This window comes from Opisthorchis viverrini, assembly GCF_000715545.1.
Source record: "Opisthorchis viverrini unplaced genomic scaffold opera_v5_190, whole genome shotgun sequence".
NCBI lineage: Eukaryota > Metazoa > Platyhelminthes > Trematoda > Opisthorchiida > Opisthorchiidae > Opisthorchis > Opisthorchis viverrini.
Genome location: NW_008751846.1, coordinates 342,131 through 364,496, shown reverse-complemented (window position 1 = coordinate 364,496; position 22,366 = coordinate 342,131). Strand labels below are relative to the sequence as shown.

Below are 22,366 nucleotides of genomic sequence, written 5' to 3'. Positions count from 1 at the left end.
AGATGTCGGCACCATGTGGCGAGCAGATGCTGCACGCAAAACCGATGCATGACGAACGGAGTCATCAGTCCTAAGTGCTGGGCCTATAAGGAGAGAGTTATTAATGGAGTAGGAGAGGGGGAAGAAAAGGTATATGAAGGAGAAAGAAGGGAGGCGTCAGCAGTAGCCTGTTTTCGCTTACCCGCCCTGCTGTATGCAGCAAGTAAGGCGACCCAGCTGATGGCACCACGCGACGGCCGATGTGGCATGAGTTTATTTGTGTATGTGCAATTCATGGTTGTACGTGGGTTGGGATACTGCCAGGTCGCCCACACCTAGACAGGAGGACGATTAGGGTCCTCAACCAAAGCCTTTGGCTCAAAAGCCTAACCGCAAGGCAGCGGTGTTTGGCGGGAAATGCAAATGCATTACGATTTCTACGGAACAAGTCGCCACATGTTCCAACCCCCAACCTGGAGGGCCAGGAGACTGTGTTCGTCAGACCTCTAACCAATGGATCGCTGAGGTGCGCAAACCGTCACACCACGATAAGGTCCAGTCTCTTCGTGACGGTAAACCACCACCGGAGAACCACCGGCAAAACACCAACACCTTTTGCAACAATACAGCACTGGCCGCCAATTGAACGTGTTAAGAATGAAGACGAACTTAGCCTCTACATCCATTCTCAGCGTATGATTACCTTATGGATTTCCAGAGGCTCTGTTCAGCTAGTAATCGTTGACAGTATATCGTCGTCGGTAATACATATTAGCGCTCAAAGAATCGCGATAGAATGTTCTAGTAAAGAGCGTAAGAAAAAGGCAGAGAAGTACGTAACTACAGACTGGTAAAAGTATTTAGAATAAAATGCCTATGCCGTCGAACAGTGAAGTTAGCATACCAGAACATCACATCGGAGTGAGGCACCAACAGCAAGACGGATCCAGCATCAGTTGCAGACCTAATCCAACATAAGCCCATTGCGCAACTGCAAACCTTGGATAAGTTGTTCGGGTGGAGGATGACAGAATACTCTCCAGTGGGTGTCAGAGGCGGGAAATAAGGCACTGGACCTGCAAATACGGACCAGGTTATAATCGAAATGAGTGGCGTGGGCAGAAGAGTATTTGAAAACCAAAGGGAAAATTCTTGTCCAGATGAGGGGAGGGTAGTGAGACTAAGAAACTCATCGGTTCTATCGCGCCTTATGTTTAGAAATCTGGTACGTTTTTGTCAGTGGGTGGAAAGGTTCGTGATTACCCGGCTGAGGAAATGTCGCCCTGTTTCGTCGTAGCAACTACTTGGCCGATGGAGATCAGCAGCAAAGATGCTCCTCTACACTGGTAATCAAGTAGGTGTAAGTGCCTCTGGGGATGTATGGCTCGAGAGTTGTAGACGGTCTTCCTGGTTGGCGTCACGTTGGGTGATTCAGTGAGGTCTGTGGTTAGATCCTGAAGTCTGGGTAGGTGAAGTGATTGGGCTTGCTGGGATCGCAGCGAACTTGAGTAGTTGCATACGATCTCGCTCTGTTTGCATATGGGAGAAGCCAAGATAGGGGGTCCCGTTGTAAGATGTTTTTAGCACACTTTGAAACCGGCAACGGTTTTAGTTGTCTTCAGTTGAAAGACGCCTGGAAGATAGTCAGGGACGCAAAATAATCGCAGTTTGTCTGAGATCTGAACGAAAGAGAGGACCTTGCATTGTCGTGCAAACCCGTTTTCAATTTACGTTGACTTCCTTCGTTTGCATTTGTTTTTGTTCTAACATGCACCCTAGCAGCTATATTAACTTCTTACGTTTTTGGAGCGCCATCTGCTTGCCGGTACTGTATGCGGCCCTTTTTTTGCTTGCAAATTTAACAGTTAATATATTCGTGCGGGGGTTGTACGTCACATTCTCCCCCGAACATTCGGACAGCGTGATCGCATCATTGTACAGTGGATTCCCGCAGCCACCGTAAATGTTAGTGTCTCACTCAACACTAAAGTGAAATAAGATTTTGAGCCCTGGTATCGATTTCAGCACGGAGGGATGCAGCCTTTTCGAGGAACTGAACAGACGGCTATCCCGTTCTTCGAACAATCTCTGTACAGGCGTTTTCGGTCACACAAACAAGACGGGTAAGTGCAATAATGTGGGCAGTCTTTTCGTGAGTGCTCTGATTTCCTGAACAGCCTGATGGATGAGAGTAAGGAGACCTAAAGGGATCCCCGTTTGGGGGATCCAGGCTTGGTCTGTGATAAAGCCTGCATGCCTACAGAAGCGCTCCCCTTGGGATTCGGATGGGGTAGATGTGAAAACGCCAGATACTACCTACAGTGAGAACGCGAACGTCCGCAGATTGAGCTGGCTGGAATTTCCCACATTACCTTGAGGTGCAACAGAAATCTGGGAAACCGCGCCCTTGCCGCATCCGACTGTCGACTGGAGAATGGAGACTTAGTAGTGCTGTCCATGTGTCCATGTTGTCCGGTCCTGGCAACTTGCTGATCAAGAGAAATACCATAGACTAGTGCCAGGAAGGTGTGTGTAATGAGGGCTCATTTGCGTAAATGGGCATTGGGCCGTATTTCCCAGTTGCTGGTCAAAGATCGTGGTCAAAAATGCAGCGAATGGACGATATTACACTGGAAGCTGACGAGAAACACGGTAAAAGCTGAGAGGCATTCCGCACAAGGGACTGTTGGAAAGTTGGTTGGGGGAACTAAAAAAATTTGCAAATCCGGAACCGGCACCGGACCAAGCACAGGTTTGACAACCTATTGGACAAGAGGATCAGCAGGCTCGCCCTCTCGCAGTAGGCTCAACAGCTTTGTACACTAGTAGGAAGCCAAAACTTCGTACGCTTGTTCCAGTGTGTTGTGGATGCTTACATGAAAAGAGAGAGAAAGGAACAGGGCTTCATTGGTTGCTTCCTAATGGAGCTGGTGGTATCCAAACTTCAGGGATCACGGATTCAAGGGTCGATACGCAGAGTCGAGGCTTTCGACCAAGCTTCCCAGGTCGGGTTCGTTTCTGTTGTCCAGCAGCTTCCGTTTATCTGCAGGGCATATGCATGACGATGGCGGTGCGTTCGAAATTGGTTTCTTTTGTGTTCGCGCAGATTTGTGAAAAAGTTCTTTTGCTGTCAGAATTTTTTATACACTTAGCACGTCATTAATGCGAATTTTCCACTCCAGTGTAACATGTCTGCGAAAAATTTTGCCAGGCTGCTCTCCACTTCTGCGATACCTTCGCTTATTCACAATAACGAGCCCGGCTGCCCTCCGCGGCAACTACCGGTGGATCACAACAGATGTGGATGAAATGGATATCCATCTAGTGCAGGACGTGGGATGCAGTATCATGCTTTCCGTGGCTGGTAGTTTTTTATGCTTACGGACCTGCGGGAGATTGGTTACGCCTAGTATTCAGCTCTCCTGACATATCTGTCTGCGCGAGCTGCCCCTACACGGAGCTGCCACTCATCCCGCCTGTCGACATTGCAGACAAATCTCAATTCTAAGCCGGAAAGACCAGTGCAAGCGTTCCATGTTGCTCGGGCATCTCGATGAGTAACTTATATTTCTTTTGAAGGATCTGAAAGATGCAGCCACCAGATGTGCTTTGAAGCCTATGTCCACTTTCTGCCGACGACGTGAACTCCTGAGGTTCAGACGTGGTTCAATGCCATCCAAATGGATGCAATGCAGCGGTCACTGGACTACCGTCCTCCTCTGAATGACGAAACGTGCGTGATTATTTCGATCGATGGAGACTCAGATAAAGTTTATATCGTGTATGGTAAGGATGGACCAGAAGACAATACGAATACCGATACCAAAAAACATTTAGGTGTCTGACTCTCTTCAAACATGCTCCTCTCACCGCACAAGGAAAAATAGACTCAAAGGTCATTTGTCATTACACGGGTAATTTGTTGCACCCTTTTTCGTATTACTCACATGCACCATATCTTGAATCTATCGACTTAATCGTCTAACCAGGATGCAAGAAGGACGTAACCCCAAATATGAGCGTCGTACCAGCTGCTAAACATTGCTGTCGGCCTGAAATCTGTTGATTATCGTCATGTCTGCTGATTCGCCAATCTGTTGTATCGGGCTACTGACCTGCTATAGTGCCCAGTGCCGGAGAGAAGACTCACAGAAGGGAACACAACAGCTATATTCCGATTAGGCGAATGCGAAAATAGAACGGTCTCAAGCTATTTATTGAAGGGAAACTGTCTGAACTTGGTCCAATGCTAACGCACGCGGTCTGGCCTTGGTACGAGGCTGCGACGCGCCGCATGCAGCGGGGGTGTTTTCTGGCCTTGATCAACACCAACTCTCGCTGCCTGGGTTCGATTCAAGTTTGTGGAGCGCTGCAAATTGAGGGGGCTTTGTCCGTCTGGTCGACATTTAGCGGAGCTGAGTCTCCCAGTAGATTCGGGGCGTTCAGTGATTGCTTTCAGGAATTTGGCCTTCCTCATAATTATGAGTAGCGTCTTGGGGTGCTTGAGCTTTTTTCGTGCAGTGTTTTCACCTCCGATGTGACTTGGTATGAACTCTGTCCTGTTTGAGCAAGGTTTGGACAACAGGTTTGTCACCGCTGACGGAAATAACAAGCGGCGAAGACATGGAAAGAAGTTTTTCAGGCTCAGAGCATAAACGTATGCTGGGCAACCCCATTTCCCGGATTGGTGCGTGGAACGAGTTCCCTCCGGCACCTTTTAACTTGGCATCTAGTACCCAGCTCAAAACATTCTTAGATGCCCTTGTTTGATTGCTTTTGTTTGCACCATTACCCTCGAGCAGAGAACTGTCAAAGCGATGCTGCACCCGCATTCTCTCGTGCCTTTCAGTTAAGCGAAAACCGCTGAGCGACAGGGGAAAAACCCTGCCCGGGAATTTTGGGCGAAAGCGTCGATCCTGTGTTTCAGTAGATGAATCCGCGAAAATAAAACTGGCACAATCGCCCCTTGAAACTACCGTTACAAATCTGAATACGAATCGATCACAGTGGAATATTTATGCCTAAGAGGATGCGCGGAAACTTTTGAACTGCTCAGTCAACTTTTTCTCCAATTAACCGTAAAAACAGTTTAAGCCTATGCTGCCAGCCTTCAGAAAGTCTTCACAAAGATTCTGCGTACGTCTAAGGATTGCTCTTCGGAGGTGCGAAAATTGGGTAGCGGTTGTCCTTGAATTGAGGCGCAAAACAGGCTTTGTTTCGACAACAGCTCAAGACAGCCAAAACTTGCGACCAGCCCTATCGTAGTTATGGAATCACGCGCCCTTAAAAGAGCACCGTTGCAGCCTATTGCGGCTGCAGATGGCAGATTCCACTCAACTCGTTGACTACCAGAAATGTGCTTCATTGAGTTAGGCAGAGCGGGTGATGACAGAGCAGCCAAGATGTGGAAATCTCCTGTTTTTTGCGGCGATAAAGTTGCATCTATGAGCCTCACAACTACAACACAGAATGTAGGCTCGGCTGGACAGAAACACTTTGCAAAATCAATCGACGGAATAGACACGGGCTTTGACGTCGACATTAGAAACTGCTTTGGAACCCCGTAACCACTGCGATTAAGAGACTTTGGGCCTCCAGTTCCACTTAATCGAAAATGGCCTGCCTGGATATGGATTAGGTCGTCACTCGAGACCCCTAGGGTCACGTACCAGAAAACACCGTGCCGAAAAATTCTACACACAACGAAGTGGTAACGCTGCTCGCGGATAAACTAGGGGCCCGCACAACCATGAAAGGAAGGCGACCTTGAACAAAAAGGCTCCGTAAATATAGCCCAAGCTAATAGCTGGCTGCTTATTTCTAAGTACATTTCTGTGACAATTACTTTCCCATGGGCTCGCCCACAAAAGACCTACTCTCTGGTGATGTAACATTACACAAGCTACCTGCCTGAAGACCAAGAGGTAGCCAAGAACCTATTGGACAACTAGTCTCTGCAAATTCTTGAACAGCGGCGATTCAAATTCTCCGAAAGTTGGCAATGTGCTAGCTACAAATTGAAGCTGTCTAGAAAATGACCACGTGGGAAAAACATCTCCAACAAAACGAGGGGCGTGCGCAAACTGGGATCGTAGGGGAAAACACACCGTGGCATATGGAAAACAGGCCTTGTATACACTAAAACAGAAGGCATACAGGTACGCTTCATATGCCTGTTCAAAGCCTGGGTCTAAAAGTCTGCATGGGACTAATAAATTTGCGGGCCTATTTAGTGGCATGCTCCTTGCATCCCAAATTCATACGGAGCACAGACAATGTTGAGGCGCTTGTCTACAGACCGCCTCGGTCTTTTCAACAAACTTCGAGATATTCAACAGTCGACATGTTTTGAACAACCAGCCTGCCCACACCAGAGGCGGCTGACGTAGATATCCCGATAAAGGGTACCCCGTTTTCCGAGCTGATGCAAGAGGCGGGAAGTCAGGTGTGGTTGCTCTATACCTAAATACGGCCTTTTTCACCCCGACTATCCTCCCCGATACCACTCTCTCGTCTTTTGTGATGCACTTGGGACCGATTTTCTTCTTCTTGTGGTCCACCTTGTCACTCTAGCTTATCCGAGCAAATCTTCTCTGGCTATCACTTTACGCATCTCTTAATTCTAGGTGATTTTAAGGCCCTCAAAGCCTCCTGAATGTTGTTGATTCTTCTTGTGCATCAACGGTGATCAGCGGTACTTTTCCCTGTGTTCTGACTACTCGTGAGTAACGTTACGTATGCCCATTCATTAGGACGCCATTTTGTTTCCTTGCTGCTCGTTTTCATTGCCTATTTCGTTCCTACATTGGGTCTGCTTATCCTTCAGTAACGGATGTCATTAGTTTGTTGCCCGTCCGTCATTCTTTGCAAGTTCGCATCAGTTGTACCTATTTTCGAGACTACTCAGACGCAAAAGCGGACCGACTGAGTATTGAACCCAGAGTTTCCGAACGGTAGGCGAACTCGCTGCCAACTCCACCAACCTGGCACCTGGAACGGTCTATTATTTTGTACTACCCATGTCCCATACCTGCCAGATACCCTTAGGAAAGATTTGTTTTAAACAAAAGAAATCGCACAATCTGACTTGTCACGTGACACGTGCTGCCGAATCGCGCCGCCACCCAAAAGGCAGTTGATCACACCCCGAATGTACTGATTTTCCGCGCCGTCATCTCTCTATACGGCCAACTCACACTCAGACTGCCGGTATGCCTATGTCTGTACATCATTCTAGAAATCCCTGCTGCCTCAGTGGCCATTTTCCGCCCCTTCTGACTATGTAATTGTTGATTGTACGCATGCATGATGCTTACTGACCCTTTTGTCTGTAAATCCAGTTCTTGTCAGTCCTCAATACATCATCTGCTGCCTTCGTCTGTCTGCTCCCACTGTCTACGAGCTACAAACTGTGTATAATCCAATAGACGCAATCGTCCTATGAGATCCATAGCGGCCGGAATCCTATAGTTTCATTGCATCGGGTTCATTGTATTCTTGGATTGGTGCTGGCCAAAGGTGTTCAACAAAGCGCTTGGTCTCGGCACGCCACCGCAACTACCGGATATAGTTCTTGTCCTCAATACATCATCTGCTGCCTTCGTCTGTCTGCTCCCACTGTCTACGAGCTACAAACTGTGTATAATCCAATAGACGCAATCGTCCTATGAGATCCATAGCGGCCGGAATCCTATAGTTTCATTGCATCGGGTTCATTGTATTCTTGGATTGGTGCTGGCCAAAGGTGTTCAACAAAGCGCTTGGTCTCGGCACGCCACCGCAACTACCGGATATCGCGCACGCCGAGTACCATCCCTGGTGAATTGATTATCTCCAACGAAAATCACTCCAATGATGATTGTTAACCAGGGCGCCGCCGGGACATGATGATCACTGCTTGCTGACCTCTGGTTTGACCTTCCACTGGGTCAGATACACGAAAATTAAAAGGTGAGCTTGAAGTATGTGCCGTGCAAGTGTCACAGAAACATCCTCTCTGACCAGATTAAATTGGGACTTGCTTCAATGCAGAAGGCTTACTGAAACATTGTAAAAAAATTCACCCTGTGAATCGTGTGTTTGACCCAAAAAATCCAGCGGTTACCCGAGCGGATCAAGAGCTGCCGAAACGGCCTAAACTACTCGTCAAAATATAGCTAATGGGCGCACTCATTTCATATAATGCGAAAACGCTGTAAATAAGAACTCCGTCAAGTTAAGAAACGAAAATAAGCCACGATACTGGACCTCGCCCGAAAGAGCTAGATTTTTTATGTTTATTAGACATTACCGAAGTAATAAGTCAATCGTCTTCTCCTCTAGGTGCTGAAACATGGAACACTCGCATAATTGGAAGGAGAGAAGAGGAATCGCATTTGAAGCACGGGATCTGTTTTTAGAAGGATTGTTAGAGGACCTCATCATTGTTTTTGCACTCATTTTTCATGGAATGCATGAGGGGCTAACAGTACACTAGGTATTAGGTTGCAGCAACACCACTTTTAAACTCTGCGGTAAACTTCCACGGGAGGTGGAATATGGATAACAACGAAGATAGAGGGAGAAATCGTGAATTCTCATGAGCAAGTTGGCACGTCAGTACAGTTTTGGGACACTTGGCCGTTTGTGTCTGGATCAACATAAAACCAAGCAATTTTGTGCATTTCTGTGTTAACAAACGTGCAAATTCATTGCTCTATGGCGTCTAAGGCGCATGTGTCGCAATATTTAGCGCGAGGGAGTAAACAAAGTCGAGTTCGGATCCTTGTCTTTTTGTCTTTGAGAGAGACCCATCCGAAAGACTTTAGGGACGATGAAGAAGTCTTTTACTCACAGGCCCGATATCCCAAAAAGGCAGTGTTAAGAAAGTCAGTTCTCAGCGCAGTGGATTTTTTGGATTCAGCGGCGTCTCACTGCAAGTATACGTCTTGACGGACAGAGATAGGTAGGTGACTTCCAGGGTGTTTTGCTGACAGATTTCACCTTCGGTTCAATAGTCTGCAATGCACCCATGGAACTTGTTGCGCTTTCCTGAGGATGAGATATAGTTTGATATAAATCGTTTGTCTGCTTCAGAGAAGTATTCCAATATTGCTTCTCACAAGTTCCGTCAGGACGGACGACTTATGGGTGACAAGTTCACTAAATCCAGATAGTTCCTGACGCAAAGTTAGCGATTTTGGCTTAAGGGGTGTTGCGACTATTTCATAAGCTCCCTGAAACATTAGACATGTTATATCTTTGTCTGAGGATGCGAGTACGTGAAGTTGAGATAGAAGTTTGATGTGCTTTAGCCGACCCGATGTCGAATGCCACGGATTTAGTGTCTGTGCCGTTCCTTTGATGTGGTTGCATTTGAAAAATCGGATTATAATTAGATTTTAAAGTAGGATCATGTGCCAAACGAATGTTGTGTAGTTCAAATTCCTAAATATTGGCGTTAAATATGGTCTTTTTCAATCACACTCCGCAGAATACTGAATGAGTGAACAACATTCATATCCGTCCGAGGTGGAAACTGATAGATAATACCACTGAGCACCCAGCCTTGCCTAATAAGTAAGCTATGACACACTGATAAAGTTCATAAGAAAAGTGTATTCGGAGATCGCGTGCAAGTGCAAGAAGTCTGCAGGAAGATGAAATACGTTCGCGAATCTTGAGGGATCCATCATCCTTGGTCGTGCATCGGACTGGCTCGCCTAATCCTCTTTAACCTCAGAGTCCAACCCATTTCGAATCACTGGTGGGAGGTGTGGATAGGCACCACACTTTTCTGCTGGGTATATCCCTCCTTATGCGAGGTCAACAGTTAATATGGTAACACATTATCTTATTGTTGGAATGCCGTTGTTGTTTGTCTATGGCGAAGGACAAAGCAACCTACTCCTGACTGTGAAGACGGTCGATACTTTATCAAGCTGCCGACTGTGACAGATTGTGGCGACCTAAAGAATCAGGCAACACATAAAGGGTCATCTCTACTCAAAGGGTGGTTATCTGTTGTAAAATTGCTACTAAATGACACGAGAAAATTTGTTGAGCCCAGGGGCACAGTGACTGCAACACAACAAATTCACAGATGAAGGAAAATCAGCGGCTTCTTAGGTACTCTAGATTAACGAGTTTTTAAGGAACTCCATACAGAGGTGCGTACAAAATCGGCCTAGCACTGCTTTGTTGACTCCACCAAAGTAATGAAAGATCAAGCTCTTGTACTTCGAAAATTTCCGACCAAATATCTGCAGAACATTTACGGCAGCTCGGGAAAGTGGTGTACATCAAGCCAGTAGACGCGTTAGATAGGCCAATCAATACAGGAAGAAAGGCTAAATGCCGTTAGTAGGACGAACGGGATCCACAAAATTCAATGTTATGATGGCAGCAAACAGAATACATGAACACTTACGCCTGCCAGAAGGAGAAACCAAGTGTCAGTTGCATCATCTAATGAGACAGCAAGAGAAATAATTTCAATTTGGATAATACTTTCTGTATTAGGGAATGAAATGGGGGCAAGTCTGCCGAGGTGCAAAAATTGACACAAAATTCAATCAACATCTGTATTGACCCAATTCATCAGTTGCTACTACTTAAACAAGTATACAATACCGGGCCTATTAACCCCTTAGGAAATGATACAACTTGACAACAACTGACGCTAATTGCCCCCGTCCCTAATTTTCATAGCTGCTTCCAATGTAAGCACTCCATACAATTGTTTGCGTTTTTATAGTATTTCATCCCATGAACAACAGAAAGCAGCCTGATATGCACGCGCGTGTGACTGCACATTTTGATTAGCCACTGTATAAAACCACCACGCTATCAAATATCAATGTTTTCTTCTTCCCACACATTCTTTACTAGCTAAGCTGGCTCTGGATAATTGAAGTGCTCGAAAATTTTACGTACAATTCCATTCCCGTTAATGTCAAAAACAGGCAATGGACAGCGGGCTATCTCGTATTAGGGCATAACTAAGAAAAACGTACCGAGCTATGCATAATGCACCTCAGCAAACAACCATTTGCAGGCACAAGCATGTGCCATTTTCCTGCTAACTAACTTGGCGCCTTTTTTAATCGGGCAGCGGGTTTCTGGCTTGTTTCTGGGCGGCATAACTTTAGTGACATTCCAACGACCCACGTGTGGGATGGGACTTTATGTGCGTAAAGACTATGTTTGAAGCACTTGGTAATTTTTGTCATTGACAGAATAATCAAAAATAATTTTTTCCAGCCACGTTGACTATCTGTGCGTTCCATAAAGTTAATCAGCGAGAACAAGTTAATTGTGTGGGAGGTCAAAGTATGATGTAACGACATACAATGATGATGATAGCGCATATGGTGAAATCCACGTTGACTTCTTACGACCCCTAGAAAATAAATTCAAGCGGATGGGCTGAATGCGGCTGCAACTCTGCGTAGACCCAGTGACCGTCTCCTGACGGTTTTGCAGTGCCACTTGTTAAAAACGTGTAAAGTGCGGTTCGCCTTAAACAGTGAAGAGTGATGCCACGGGCATGTTTTGTGATTTCAGGAAGCCCTCAAATGTGATTTTGATTACCTTACGTTTAAGCAAACTTTTGGGTCACACACATGTATAGTGCATGGCTTTTGTCTGTTATTTGTGGTAACATTATCAGGGCTTTAGGGAGACGGGTAAAACATCATGTGTGGTAATTAAGGTGTGGAATTCAACACAAAAAGACTACCGCATGGCCATCAATAATATGCCGCCTGTCATCGATACAAAGGTCGCCACAACCGATAGTTGCCGAAACACTATCTGAAAAATCTCTGTAGACTTAACCGCCTGTTTCGTATGCGATTACTTATGTTTCTTATACCCACGGTTTCATAGACACCACATTCGCTTTGGTGTGGAAGGCCCCGCAGCTATGTTTTCTCACCTGGTGATGTAGTGAAATACTGGCAGCTCGGGTGAGTTTATTGGTTATTGATCAGATGTCTGTTGCTCTGTTTGTTGAGCTTGGCAATTGGCTTGCAAACGTTTCGTCACCATACGAGGAGACATCATCAGTGCGCATCACTGCGCACGGCGAACAGAGCAACAGACATCTGATCAACAACGAAGTTTTCTGACCTTTTTTATCCACCAAGAATTCCGCTTCGGATGTGATCATGGAGGTACGTACATCGCCGCCGCTGAAGTTTCTGTGAAAAGGAAGAGGTGGCTCGCGTGGTTAGTTAAAATAGAGACAGATGCTTGTATAAGTCCTTCTACTTCATAGGGTCTTGTGCCACCGTGTGCAGCCATCTCTGTAATAATAATAACTTTATTTTTCAACTTGCAGGGACCATTCCAATCGAATGGTGATCTAGCCGCTACAACCTAAACGCGGCAAACAACAACACAACGCTGGGAACGGTAAAGCTGACGAGACACGCTTACCAAATAAAAGGTCATCAGAGTTGTTGGGAAAGCTAGAACAGTGTGTCATGGTGTGTGGCCAATTCAACGATAAAGCTGGCTGATTTGAAGTGAAACTGAAACAGCATTGCTGGCAACCGTTGGAGGCGCACCAAAAATTTCCCGTAAACCAAAGATAAACTCTAACATGGGGTTTTAACATTTGATGGCATTTATTCGAACCCAAGCTACCTACATTCTACAACATTGCCCTCAAGATATCTTCATGCGGCTGCGGTTTTGCTGGAAGTTGTTTGAACTTTCTTAGGGTTCACCATTGGTGCGGAATTCGTATTTAATGGCTGGATGTGGCTCTGCGTGATGTCTCCGTAGTACCGTGTTATCTTCTGTTTTGAATTTGGAATTAATCACAAGACTACATGAACGATAAATATGCCCCCACTGTCGGCGCAAAATGAATTTGAAGCAGCCATTTTTGACTTGTGCATGACTACGTTTTCCATTTCTGAGCAGGCCTGGCACTTAACAAAGCCATGCGTTTCGCTACGGCTAGTGAGTTTATTTTGTTCATTTTATGGTGGTCAGTGCACACTATATCATGTGCGTTGCCAGCTTTTATCTTCACAGTTACAGTGATCCCTAATAGTGCCATCGCAATAATTGATGAGTTTATGGGCAGAACCCTTATTAGAGGGAACAGAAATGTGGCCAATGCTTCCAAGTTTTTGCGTAAGTTCAGTGGGTTGGTACGATCTTGGGGGGGGGGCGTGTGACGCTTTGTCGCGAAATATCAGGAATATGACACAAGAGCAGTCGTCAGTCACGTTACCGTCATCTCAAGGTCGTACTTGGGTCCGTGGACACTGCCAAACAAGAGCATCTTTGGGACGCAGTTGGGTTTGTTATGGTCGTTAGGGTTGTTCCAGAATGTTTAGATGAACTGGGACCGGTATGGATCAGTTATATTCTTGGGTTCATCGAAGGTGCAGGGTGGTTTATCACCCTCATTCAAACGAGGCAACAAGACAGCCGTGTCTATATTGGAGATCTAATGTGGGAAAACATTTGCTAGAGAGCACTATGGTATGAGTTATCCCGCGCTCCGAAATAGCAGACGATGCAAGACACGGCTGCCAACCGACGTAAGTGGCGTTGTTCTATGCCGATTGATTGACTGAGTGTCTGGAGGAAAAGTTGAATGAGGCTCGAACCTATAAAACAGAAATATAATGGAGCCTCAAAATAGCCTGATATAGCAAGTTTTATAAGTGTCTGATAAGTTAAAGCTTTTTTCCATATAACCGGGTGCTGAGGATTACAAAAATTCTGGTATACGAACGCATGCGAGCCAGCAAATGCGTTTACCAGAATGGGAACTGATACTGCGATTGAGTATGGGATGGTTACAAGGTATGACGAAGACGACGGGGCTTACGTTTTTTTAAAAGCTACATGGTACCGGTATCGGGAAGCAGAAGTCAAGTGAAGATAGAATTAAGTGCTCTGAATGAGCGGGTTTGACACCAAGGACCTGCTCACTCACTAGATCACCGCCGCAGCTGCACTCATAAACGCGCGTTTGTTTGGTCCTTGGATCGAACGGTTCAAGTCTGTGCAACTTCACCTTACGGCTGACTGGTACACATCGTTCTATTGCTTTAATTTCTCTGCGCCCAACAATACATATTGTTGCCGACTTTATCAAATCGCCGGCATACACACCGTTCCCTCATTATTGCCAATGGGACCAACAGAACAAGTAATAACTCGACTTTTATAGCAGAAAGACTAGCTTCGGCGTAGGCACATATCAGGAATTCTGGACAGCAAGATTTATGAAGCGGGTGGTGAGTTGGCCCTACAGCTTTTTTAAATTGTGCTTTCAGTGATATGCAAGGTATGCATGAGTTGAAATTGGTTATGTATTTTTCGGTTTAGAGACCCTGTCGAGTGAAATCGGTTCCCTGAAAACCAGAACTGGATTGACCACACGTAATCTTGGTACCAGAACATCATACCTGGTTAAACAGCAGAGACGGTTTCATCCATCCTGTCACATTTAACTAAAACTTGAAACCACCGCTGAGGACTCGTGGCCTTGGACTCTAGGGCTCATGCAAGGGTCACAGGGTCATGCTATTCCTTATGTCTGCTCCCCTTATATCGTAAAACACCTGCAGAGCGAAGCCCATTTTGTGGCACTTCAGTAGAGCTAATGACTGCAACTGCCTTATGCTCATTCAAACCGTAACTGCCCGTGGCAACCTAGCCAAAGTCTATCCTACTTGTTCGTTGCCACGTCGTCTAAATTCTCACTTTGCTAAGAACTAACGCAGATGCTGCCCCTTCATGACTTTCTCCCTGCTGGTCAACTGATGCTTGATGCAAAACGCGAGTGACGCCAATGCATGCGTCTTGAATCTCCATCTGACCGTATTACCTAGATATTAGGATAAAGCTTAATCAGGTCGGTTTTTCCCATGCTGTAATTAGATCAACAGTACTCAAATTTAAGCTGGCTTATATGAACGAAATATATGCTATTCGGTATCTCCTCACATTCGCCAGGCTTCGGTCATCTTATCCAATATTCGCCTCTTCCTGAGTTTCGATTTTCGGCGCACGGCTACTTCGAACAAACTGGTCAGTGTCTACTCCTCCTAACCTCTGCTGAGGTAAGTCAGTGCAGTGATGGAATGGCACTGCCACATTGAGGCACATCTGCAATTATTCTCGCTATACTCCAGACTAACCACTCTCAGACTTCGGAGCCCTGGCTGAAGCAAAAGACACTTACCTGGCCCAGAGCGCCTCCAAGATTATTCCTTTCTAATTCACTTAACCCCTCCCTCATATTAACCCATTGCAGTTCACTTTTGTTTCCCCCAAAAATTTATAGATTTTCTTTGCGGTCAATGTTCCACCCTATAAGCTAGCACTAGCTCACTCGAACAATAATCTGCACCTATACTGCTCCAGAATAGACACCATTGAGTTTATGCAGTGTCGCTGTACACCAGGATTCCAAGGTGCAATTTAACATCTGTCATTATTGTAGATATTTCCATCTCATCATCTTGCTCGCGGTCTGACCCCGGCCGCTAACTCAACGGCTGAAAATTACGCAGCCCAAGAAACCGTTTTCAGTTTCATCCCAAATTAACCAACCCGATAACTTAACTACTCCTGATTCTTCAACTTCGTTGTTTTGGTTTCTTGTTCTCCGGAATTTGCATGTTTGTCACGTACTAGGCAGGACCACTTTGTTTTGCCTCCCCGGGTTGTGTTGTTAAGCACCACAAGTGAAAAGCATGATCTTCCTGCAATTAGGCACGTTCCATGCAAACTGATCATAGGGGATGGTATGACATCTACCGGTTAATGGTTAACACTGTTATAGATTATGGTGCATTTTTGAGCAAGGCCGCAACCTTAGCTTGCTCCTTGTGAATGACGACGCCCAAATTAGACTGCTTTCCTTACTCGTTAGGGGTGTACGGATGTCGAAGCGCTTCTTCTCATTTTCATATGAAGCACACAACTCTTGACTGCGCTCCTCATTAAGGGGTCCTGGCCGCCAGCAGTGCCGCTATATTTTCGCCATTAAGATGGAGGAGTTGACTGTGTTTTGGAATCTAACTGACTGTAATTACAAAACATAATGAGCCCATAATGAGCACATTTTGCTTGTCTGGTATGTGGTATCACCCTTGTCCGTCCAAGTAGTATGGCGTCGCTGACCATAATTTTCTTATTTTCGCGCCCAAAATAGAAAATTTCGTTGACATTTTGATCTCCATCATCCGTGTTCCCTTTATGGTCTTCTTTCTGTATAGACTAAGTAGTCCGTCTTTAGGTACATTAAATTTTTGCTCAAGATTCCGAATCGCCCTGAAATGGTACAATAAAACGTGCTGACAACTTGAGTCTTGACGACCACGGCTTTCCAGTTTTACTTCAAAACTTACCATCATTTTTCTCGCACCAGTCACGTAGGCCAAATTTTTTTTGGCTTGCCTAACCTTTTGTCAGTCCGTCTGACTGATCAATATTACGGCAAAACCTGGTAAAGGATTTTGAAATCTAATTGATTAGTACATGTTATCTCTGCCGAAATTAAACCCGCGTTATCAACCAGAAATAATCGGAGGGTGATATCCTTTTAGGAAAATGCAAACAGATTGTGTTTATTTGAGTGCCTCCTGTTGAATTCCAACATGCTTTACAATATAGCATCATTTCAAGGATCTGAGAACAGAAGATCCCTGTTACCGTTTGGGAATTTTTCATTCATGAAAGCCACGGTCTTCTCGTTTTAAAATAACTCCAGGCATAAAAGTAAAATTTGAAAACAAACTAGTCAGTGGGTTTCCATTTTGCATCCCTCTAAGAGAACACAGCAGCATTGCTAGTTTCATTGCGCCGCTCCAAACCCATGCTACCAGCAGATCCACAGAAGCCACAGACAACTTTGAAAAAGACATCACCGCTGTTCGGTTTTTAAGGTCAAGGGGACGTGCACGGGCCCTACCGCCTAGAAGAACGAGACTTCTTCAGGAATGTTTTCACCGCGGAAGTTATGTAGGTTATTTCACCTTTACAATTATACAGCTAGCGTTATGCCAGCTGTATGTTGGTCCGAGAAACGATCGCTTAGTGGGCGCCTTGGTCATATTTTGAGACAGATTTTAATGCCATCTCCAAAAACCAGCAAGTTTTACCCCCGGGTAGACCTAGTTCATCCCAGTTGTTGAGAAGTGAGCGATGGTGTATCAAGATGCCCAGAAAGAGAAAATTGAAAGTGGCAGGTAAACGCTTTTAAGGCTGTGATAAACTCCGACCTAAACCTGTGCAATACTTACGCATGGCAAACTATAGGAAACTACATATTTCTACCAGACATTGAGGACTTTTATCCATGGACTACATCCACAAACGACCTACAGACATTACACCATAATAAAAACGTTGATAATGCGACCAATCGGAATAATTTTTCAGGGGATAACGACAACATGGGTTCCGCTGCGACGCGGCCCACCTACTTAAGACAACCTCCAGTTTGTCTTTTGCCCAAATTAAAGCTGGCTATTTATCAACTGAAGCTCAGCTTTTCACACTAGCCACCGGGTGCGGCTTTAAAACCATACAGCTTTGAATTTGCTAAGAGGTGTGCGCATGTGCGCATTTATCATACCGATGGCCTGGGACAGGCGATTTAGTAGTCCCACGGGTTTAGCAGCTTAATCTTGCGTGATTGGGACGTACATGCTACTTGAAATAGTGACGGGCGAGAAATTTAAAAAGAAGACCAAGGCGCCTTTTGTGCCACCTTCCGCATGGAGACGTGTTGTGCTTTTGTGCGCTTCCGTCATTTCATGAAACGCATTTATTCACGAAGCCGAGGGGTGTCAGATGGGCCGGTGAAAATGAAGAACATGCCGATAGCGGATGGTATGATTCCCAAAGGTCAATATCTCAACTTGCCGCCGCCCATTTTTGGGGGATGGTCTGAGGTGAAACATCTGAACTTACCATCTCCTGTGTTCAGGTCAACCGAATAATATCAGTTGTCCTTGCAACCTTGTTGTTTGACAATTTCTCACCCGCCTACTTATTAAAACCTCCCGAAGTTTAAGTTCTAAATCACCTGGCCATTGCTCCGTATCTGCGCATCCGCCCGTAAAAACAAAATAAAACGTTACTTCACAGGACACTCTGGTGTGCCGGTTCAGATGTTCAGGCATTCCAGGCTCAGCTCTTGCCCGTTTCCTCAACAAGTTCAGGTCTTTTGTTCGACACAAAGGGGCCTCACTTCGGTCGTATGTGCCAGAACACTTCGGAGGAAGCCAGGTATCTAAGGTTACACCGTTTGTGTGCCCTGGACGCCATCATTTTTAGCATTCACGGGGTGGGAATAACACAACTTTGCAACGTTAAGCATGCTTCCCTGGAACGGATTCAAGCAGACAGTCCAGTCATTACTGTTCGGTTAGCTAGAACAAGTGAGATAAATGTACAAATACACACAAGTAGTGCTCATTTTCTGTGTGAGCCCATGCCGCGGTGAGCGGTAGTTCCAAGCCGGGGAAGTAGAGCTCCCACCGGAACTTCTTGCGTAGTATATCTTACTGCTGGTTCTTTTTCAGAATTGTGCCGGCAGTCAAATACGCAACAACCGCTAACGAAGCAATCATATTTGCGCGGGGGAAAGTCGGGAAATGAAACAAAGCCCAAATTTAAGTGTTTATTATAAAGATTTAACCATGTGGGAGTCCAGTCGAATAATTGTAAGGAGAACAAACATACCAGAGTTGGTGAACGTTTTGGCTATCTTCAGTGAGCCGCTCGAAAATGTAATGAGAATCAAGTTTCCGGCACGGAGGTGCAAGAAGTTATGGCGGGGGCACCTGAAGGAAGAACTGCCTAATTTCGTTACTGCTATGGTTTTCTGCGCCTTTTTCAGTCATGTGACGTTCGTAAAATCTCCTCATTTATGAGGTCATCGTGCATCAACCAGGACTGAGATGACGAGTAATCCAGTGTCCTACGTAGTTGCGCACTGAAGCAACAGGTTCAGTTGTCGTCGGCATCCACGAGTCAAAGTTCGTGTGAGTAGGTCAAGGCTAACCGGTTATTCCTCAGGGACTTGGATAAAACCATGGGTAGGCCTCAGTTAGTGGATAAAGTATACTAAATTGGAGAACTGATCCGGGCGTTTTAATTCAACCGACCTAACGTTTAATTTGCGGTGACCAGATTGACAACATAGAGCTGGTGCACGAACCTCGGACCGGAACGTTCGTCTGTTCAAATAGGCGGTCGATAACCTTCGGGCGTTTGCCTAGTGGTGTCGTGTGTGTTTTGGCGCAAATTTGTTGCCCAATAACCGATACATGGCCAAGAATTCTCTGTCAAAGGCCTGGAATACTGATGAGGTCCGCATACAGGATGACACCGTTCATCGTCTGAAAGATGCTACAGGTTTCTACCAGTTTCATAATATTTAACTGGTCTAGTGATTTTCTTCGCATGTTATGGAGTTCTTCTGGGCAGCTTAGCCTCGGCTTCCGTTAAAAGTCCTGAATCACAGGTTGATCGCATCCAGAAGAGGGACACTGATATCTGGTACCGCTTCGACGAAAGCGATGAAACCGCAATCCGGTTCATTTCTACAGTAGTCGATCAAACGTGATGTATTTACGGTATTTTCCTCAGCTTAATTCTCGGTCTGAGCCTCCCAAGCTAGCGTTCACGTCAAAACAACCACCAAATGTCTATTAACGCCCAAAACGAAGTCAGGAACAGTTGTACAGCGCTTTGTATATATAGCGTAAGCGGCTATGACTTTCTGGGATTTCTGACGCGTTCTGGATGCGCCATTGGCAACCAAGGCATCAACCAAGACTGAGATGACGAGTAATCCAGTGTCCTAAGTAGTTGCGCACTGAAGCAACAGGTTCAGTTGTCGTCGGCATCCACGAGTCAAAGTTCGTGTGAGTAGGTCAAGGCTAACCGGTTATTCCTCAGGGACTTGGATAAAACCATGGGTAGGCCTCAGTTAGTGGATAAAGTATACTAAATTGGAGAACTGATCCGGGCGTTTTAATTCAACCGACCTAACGTTTAATTTGCGGTGACCAGATTGACAACATAGAGCTGGTGCACGAACCTCGGACCGGAACGTTCGTCTGTTCAAATAGGCGGTCGATAACCTTCGGGCGTTTGCCTAGTGGTGTCGTGTGTGTTTTGGCGCAAATTTGTTGCCCAATAACCGATACATGGCCAAGAATTCTCTGTCAAAGGCCTGGAATACTGATGAGGTCCGCATACAGGATGACACCGTTCATCGTCTGAAAGATGCTACAGGTTTCTACCAGTTTCATAATATTTAACTGGTCTAGTGATTTTCTTCGCATGTTATGGAGTTCTTCTGGGCAGCTTAGCCTCGGCTTCCGTTAAAAGTCCTGAATCACAGGTTGATCGCATCCAGAAGAGGGACACTGATATCTGGTACCGCTTCGACGAAAGCGATGAAACCGCAATCCGGTTCATTTCTACAGTAGTCGATCAAACGTGATGTATTTACGGTATTTTCCTCAGCTTAATTCTCGGTCTGAGCCTCCCAAGCTAGCGTTCACGTCAAAACAACCACCAAATGTCTATTAACGCCCAAAACGAAGTCAGGAACAGTTGTACAGCGCTTTGTATATATAGCGTAAGCGGCTATGACTTTCTGGGATTTCTGACGCGTTCTGGATGCGCCATTGGCAACCGGCATTTGGCCAATACTAGGTCATGATTGGCTGTTGGGTCCAGATTGTTGACCAATCAGATTGCGCCTTGATGCCGGACCGGCAAGCGTCCCGAATTCTGGGCCAACCTCGAGCGGGCCAGGCTTCTCGGCCGCAGCAGCCCCTAAAGGCGTGCCGTATAGTGGGATCCGCGTAGATTCCTGCCTAACACCTCCCCCTTGAAGGTTGTTGATGTAGCTTCGAGAACGGGGGTTCGCTTGCAGTGGCCTCACTGGCTTGCGGATCTTGTCTGTCCAGCGTCGTGGTTGTAATCCGTGCTCCGGCTGGTCCTCTGACGAGGCAACTGATTGACTTTCTGGGATGGTGCCGAGGTCAAAAGTGTCCAGAAGCAATTCTAGACTCATGTCACTCGGTCCCGTGGGCAAGATCGGTGCATCTGTTTGCCGGATTTAGTTCGCGTGGCGTATCCACTTGGCTGCACCAACTTGAATCTCGTAGAGCACTTGCCCCGCCGGCGAAGGATGAGTCCTGGGGTCCACGTAGGGCGTCTGCCGCTGTAGTCATGCTCCAACACTCTGGCCTTCGCTGAATGCGCGCGCAGTTGCTCCTTGATGCCGGCTGAACGGTTCCTCCATTCTGGGGTTGCGGTGACCAGCCTGCTTCGTTTGTGGCCGGATAGTGTCATGCGGTGTTCGGAGCCACCTGCGGAGCGGTGCCTCTGCGGGGTGATACTCCTTCAGGTGAGTTGGGGTTTGGCGTAGCCCGATATGTCAACAGGAACTTTTGCAAAATCTCTTCCGTTGGTCCCTCCCCCTGGACTTCTGAAGTGCCCGCTTGAAAGTGTCAACAAAACGTACCGCTTGGCCGTTCGACTGTCGATGAAACGGCGGCGGGCGAATATGTGTTATGCCATACTCCCGACAAAGGTGTGCGGACGCCGACGACGTAAACTGACTGCCGTTGTCGGATACAATTGTCTCTGGCGTTCCAAACCGACTGAACAATCGCCGGAGTTCCAGGACTGTAGTGGCAGTTGTGGGGCTGTTCACCGGAAAGATTTCCAGCCACTTGCTGTAAGCGTCGACCACGGCCAAAAAGTGTTCGCCACCCACTGGACCTGCATAATCGATGTGAAGACAAGACCAGGGTTCGGTCGGTTGCGGCCACGAGCGTAGGTAGGTTTTCACCGGTGACTTGGATGCTTCAGCGCGCCGCTGGCAAGATTTCGAGACTTGCCTGATCTGGGAATCCATCAAGGGCCAGTAGACATAACTCCGAGCAAGGGCCTTCATCCTGTCTGTTCCCGAGTGCCCCTCGTGTAACTGATTCAGGACGGCTGGCTGTGACTTCCTCGGGATGACTACACGTTCTGAAAACAACAAACTTCCACGTGCGTCACGCCGGTTGAAGTGAGGCCTCAGTTCGTCTGTTTGGCAGGTACGCGGCCACTGAATGAGATGGTACTTTATGACTTCCTGCAGCACAGGGTCTTGGTCGGTAGCCTGGCGGACCATGTCGGCAGTCACTGGAAGGATGCGAACAGCTTCGGAAACTACATGGTTAACCTCTGGTTTCATCGTGCGATCATCGTTACGATCACGGTATCTTCCGGTTCTGGCCTGCTTGAATCAATGAGTAGGGACAATGCGTCGGCTTGTCCCAGGCTGGTGGGGGACTGGTATTTTATCTTGAAGTCGTACCCAAGAAGCAGAGTGGCCCATCGCTGGAGCCGG

At 46.5% G+C, this 22,366-nt stretch overlaps 1 protein-coding gene across 1 annotated transcript; it reads right to left on the bottom strand.

The window, feature by feature from the left end:
• Positions 1-13,309: 13,309 nt before the first annotated feature.
• On the bottom strand, positions 13,310-20,659 carry T265_07852 (hypothetical protein; the record flags this gene model as incomplete). The annotated part of the gene is made up of 3 exons (XM_009173492.1): positions 13,310-13,426; positions 19,649-19,810; positions 20,534-20,659. The coding sequence occupies 3 exons, from the start codon at positions 20,657-20,659 to the stop codon at positions 13,310-13,312; spliced, it is 405 nt and encodes a 134-aa protein (XP_009171756.1).
• Between the last annotated feature and the right edge of the window lie 1,707 nt (positions 20,660-22,366).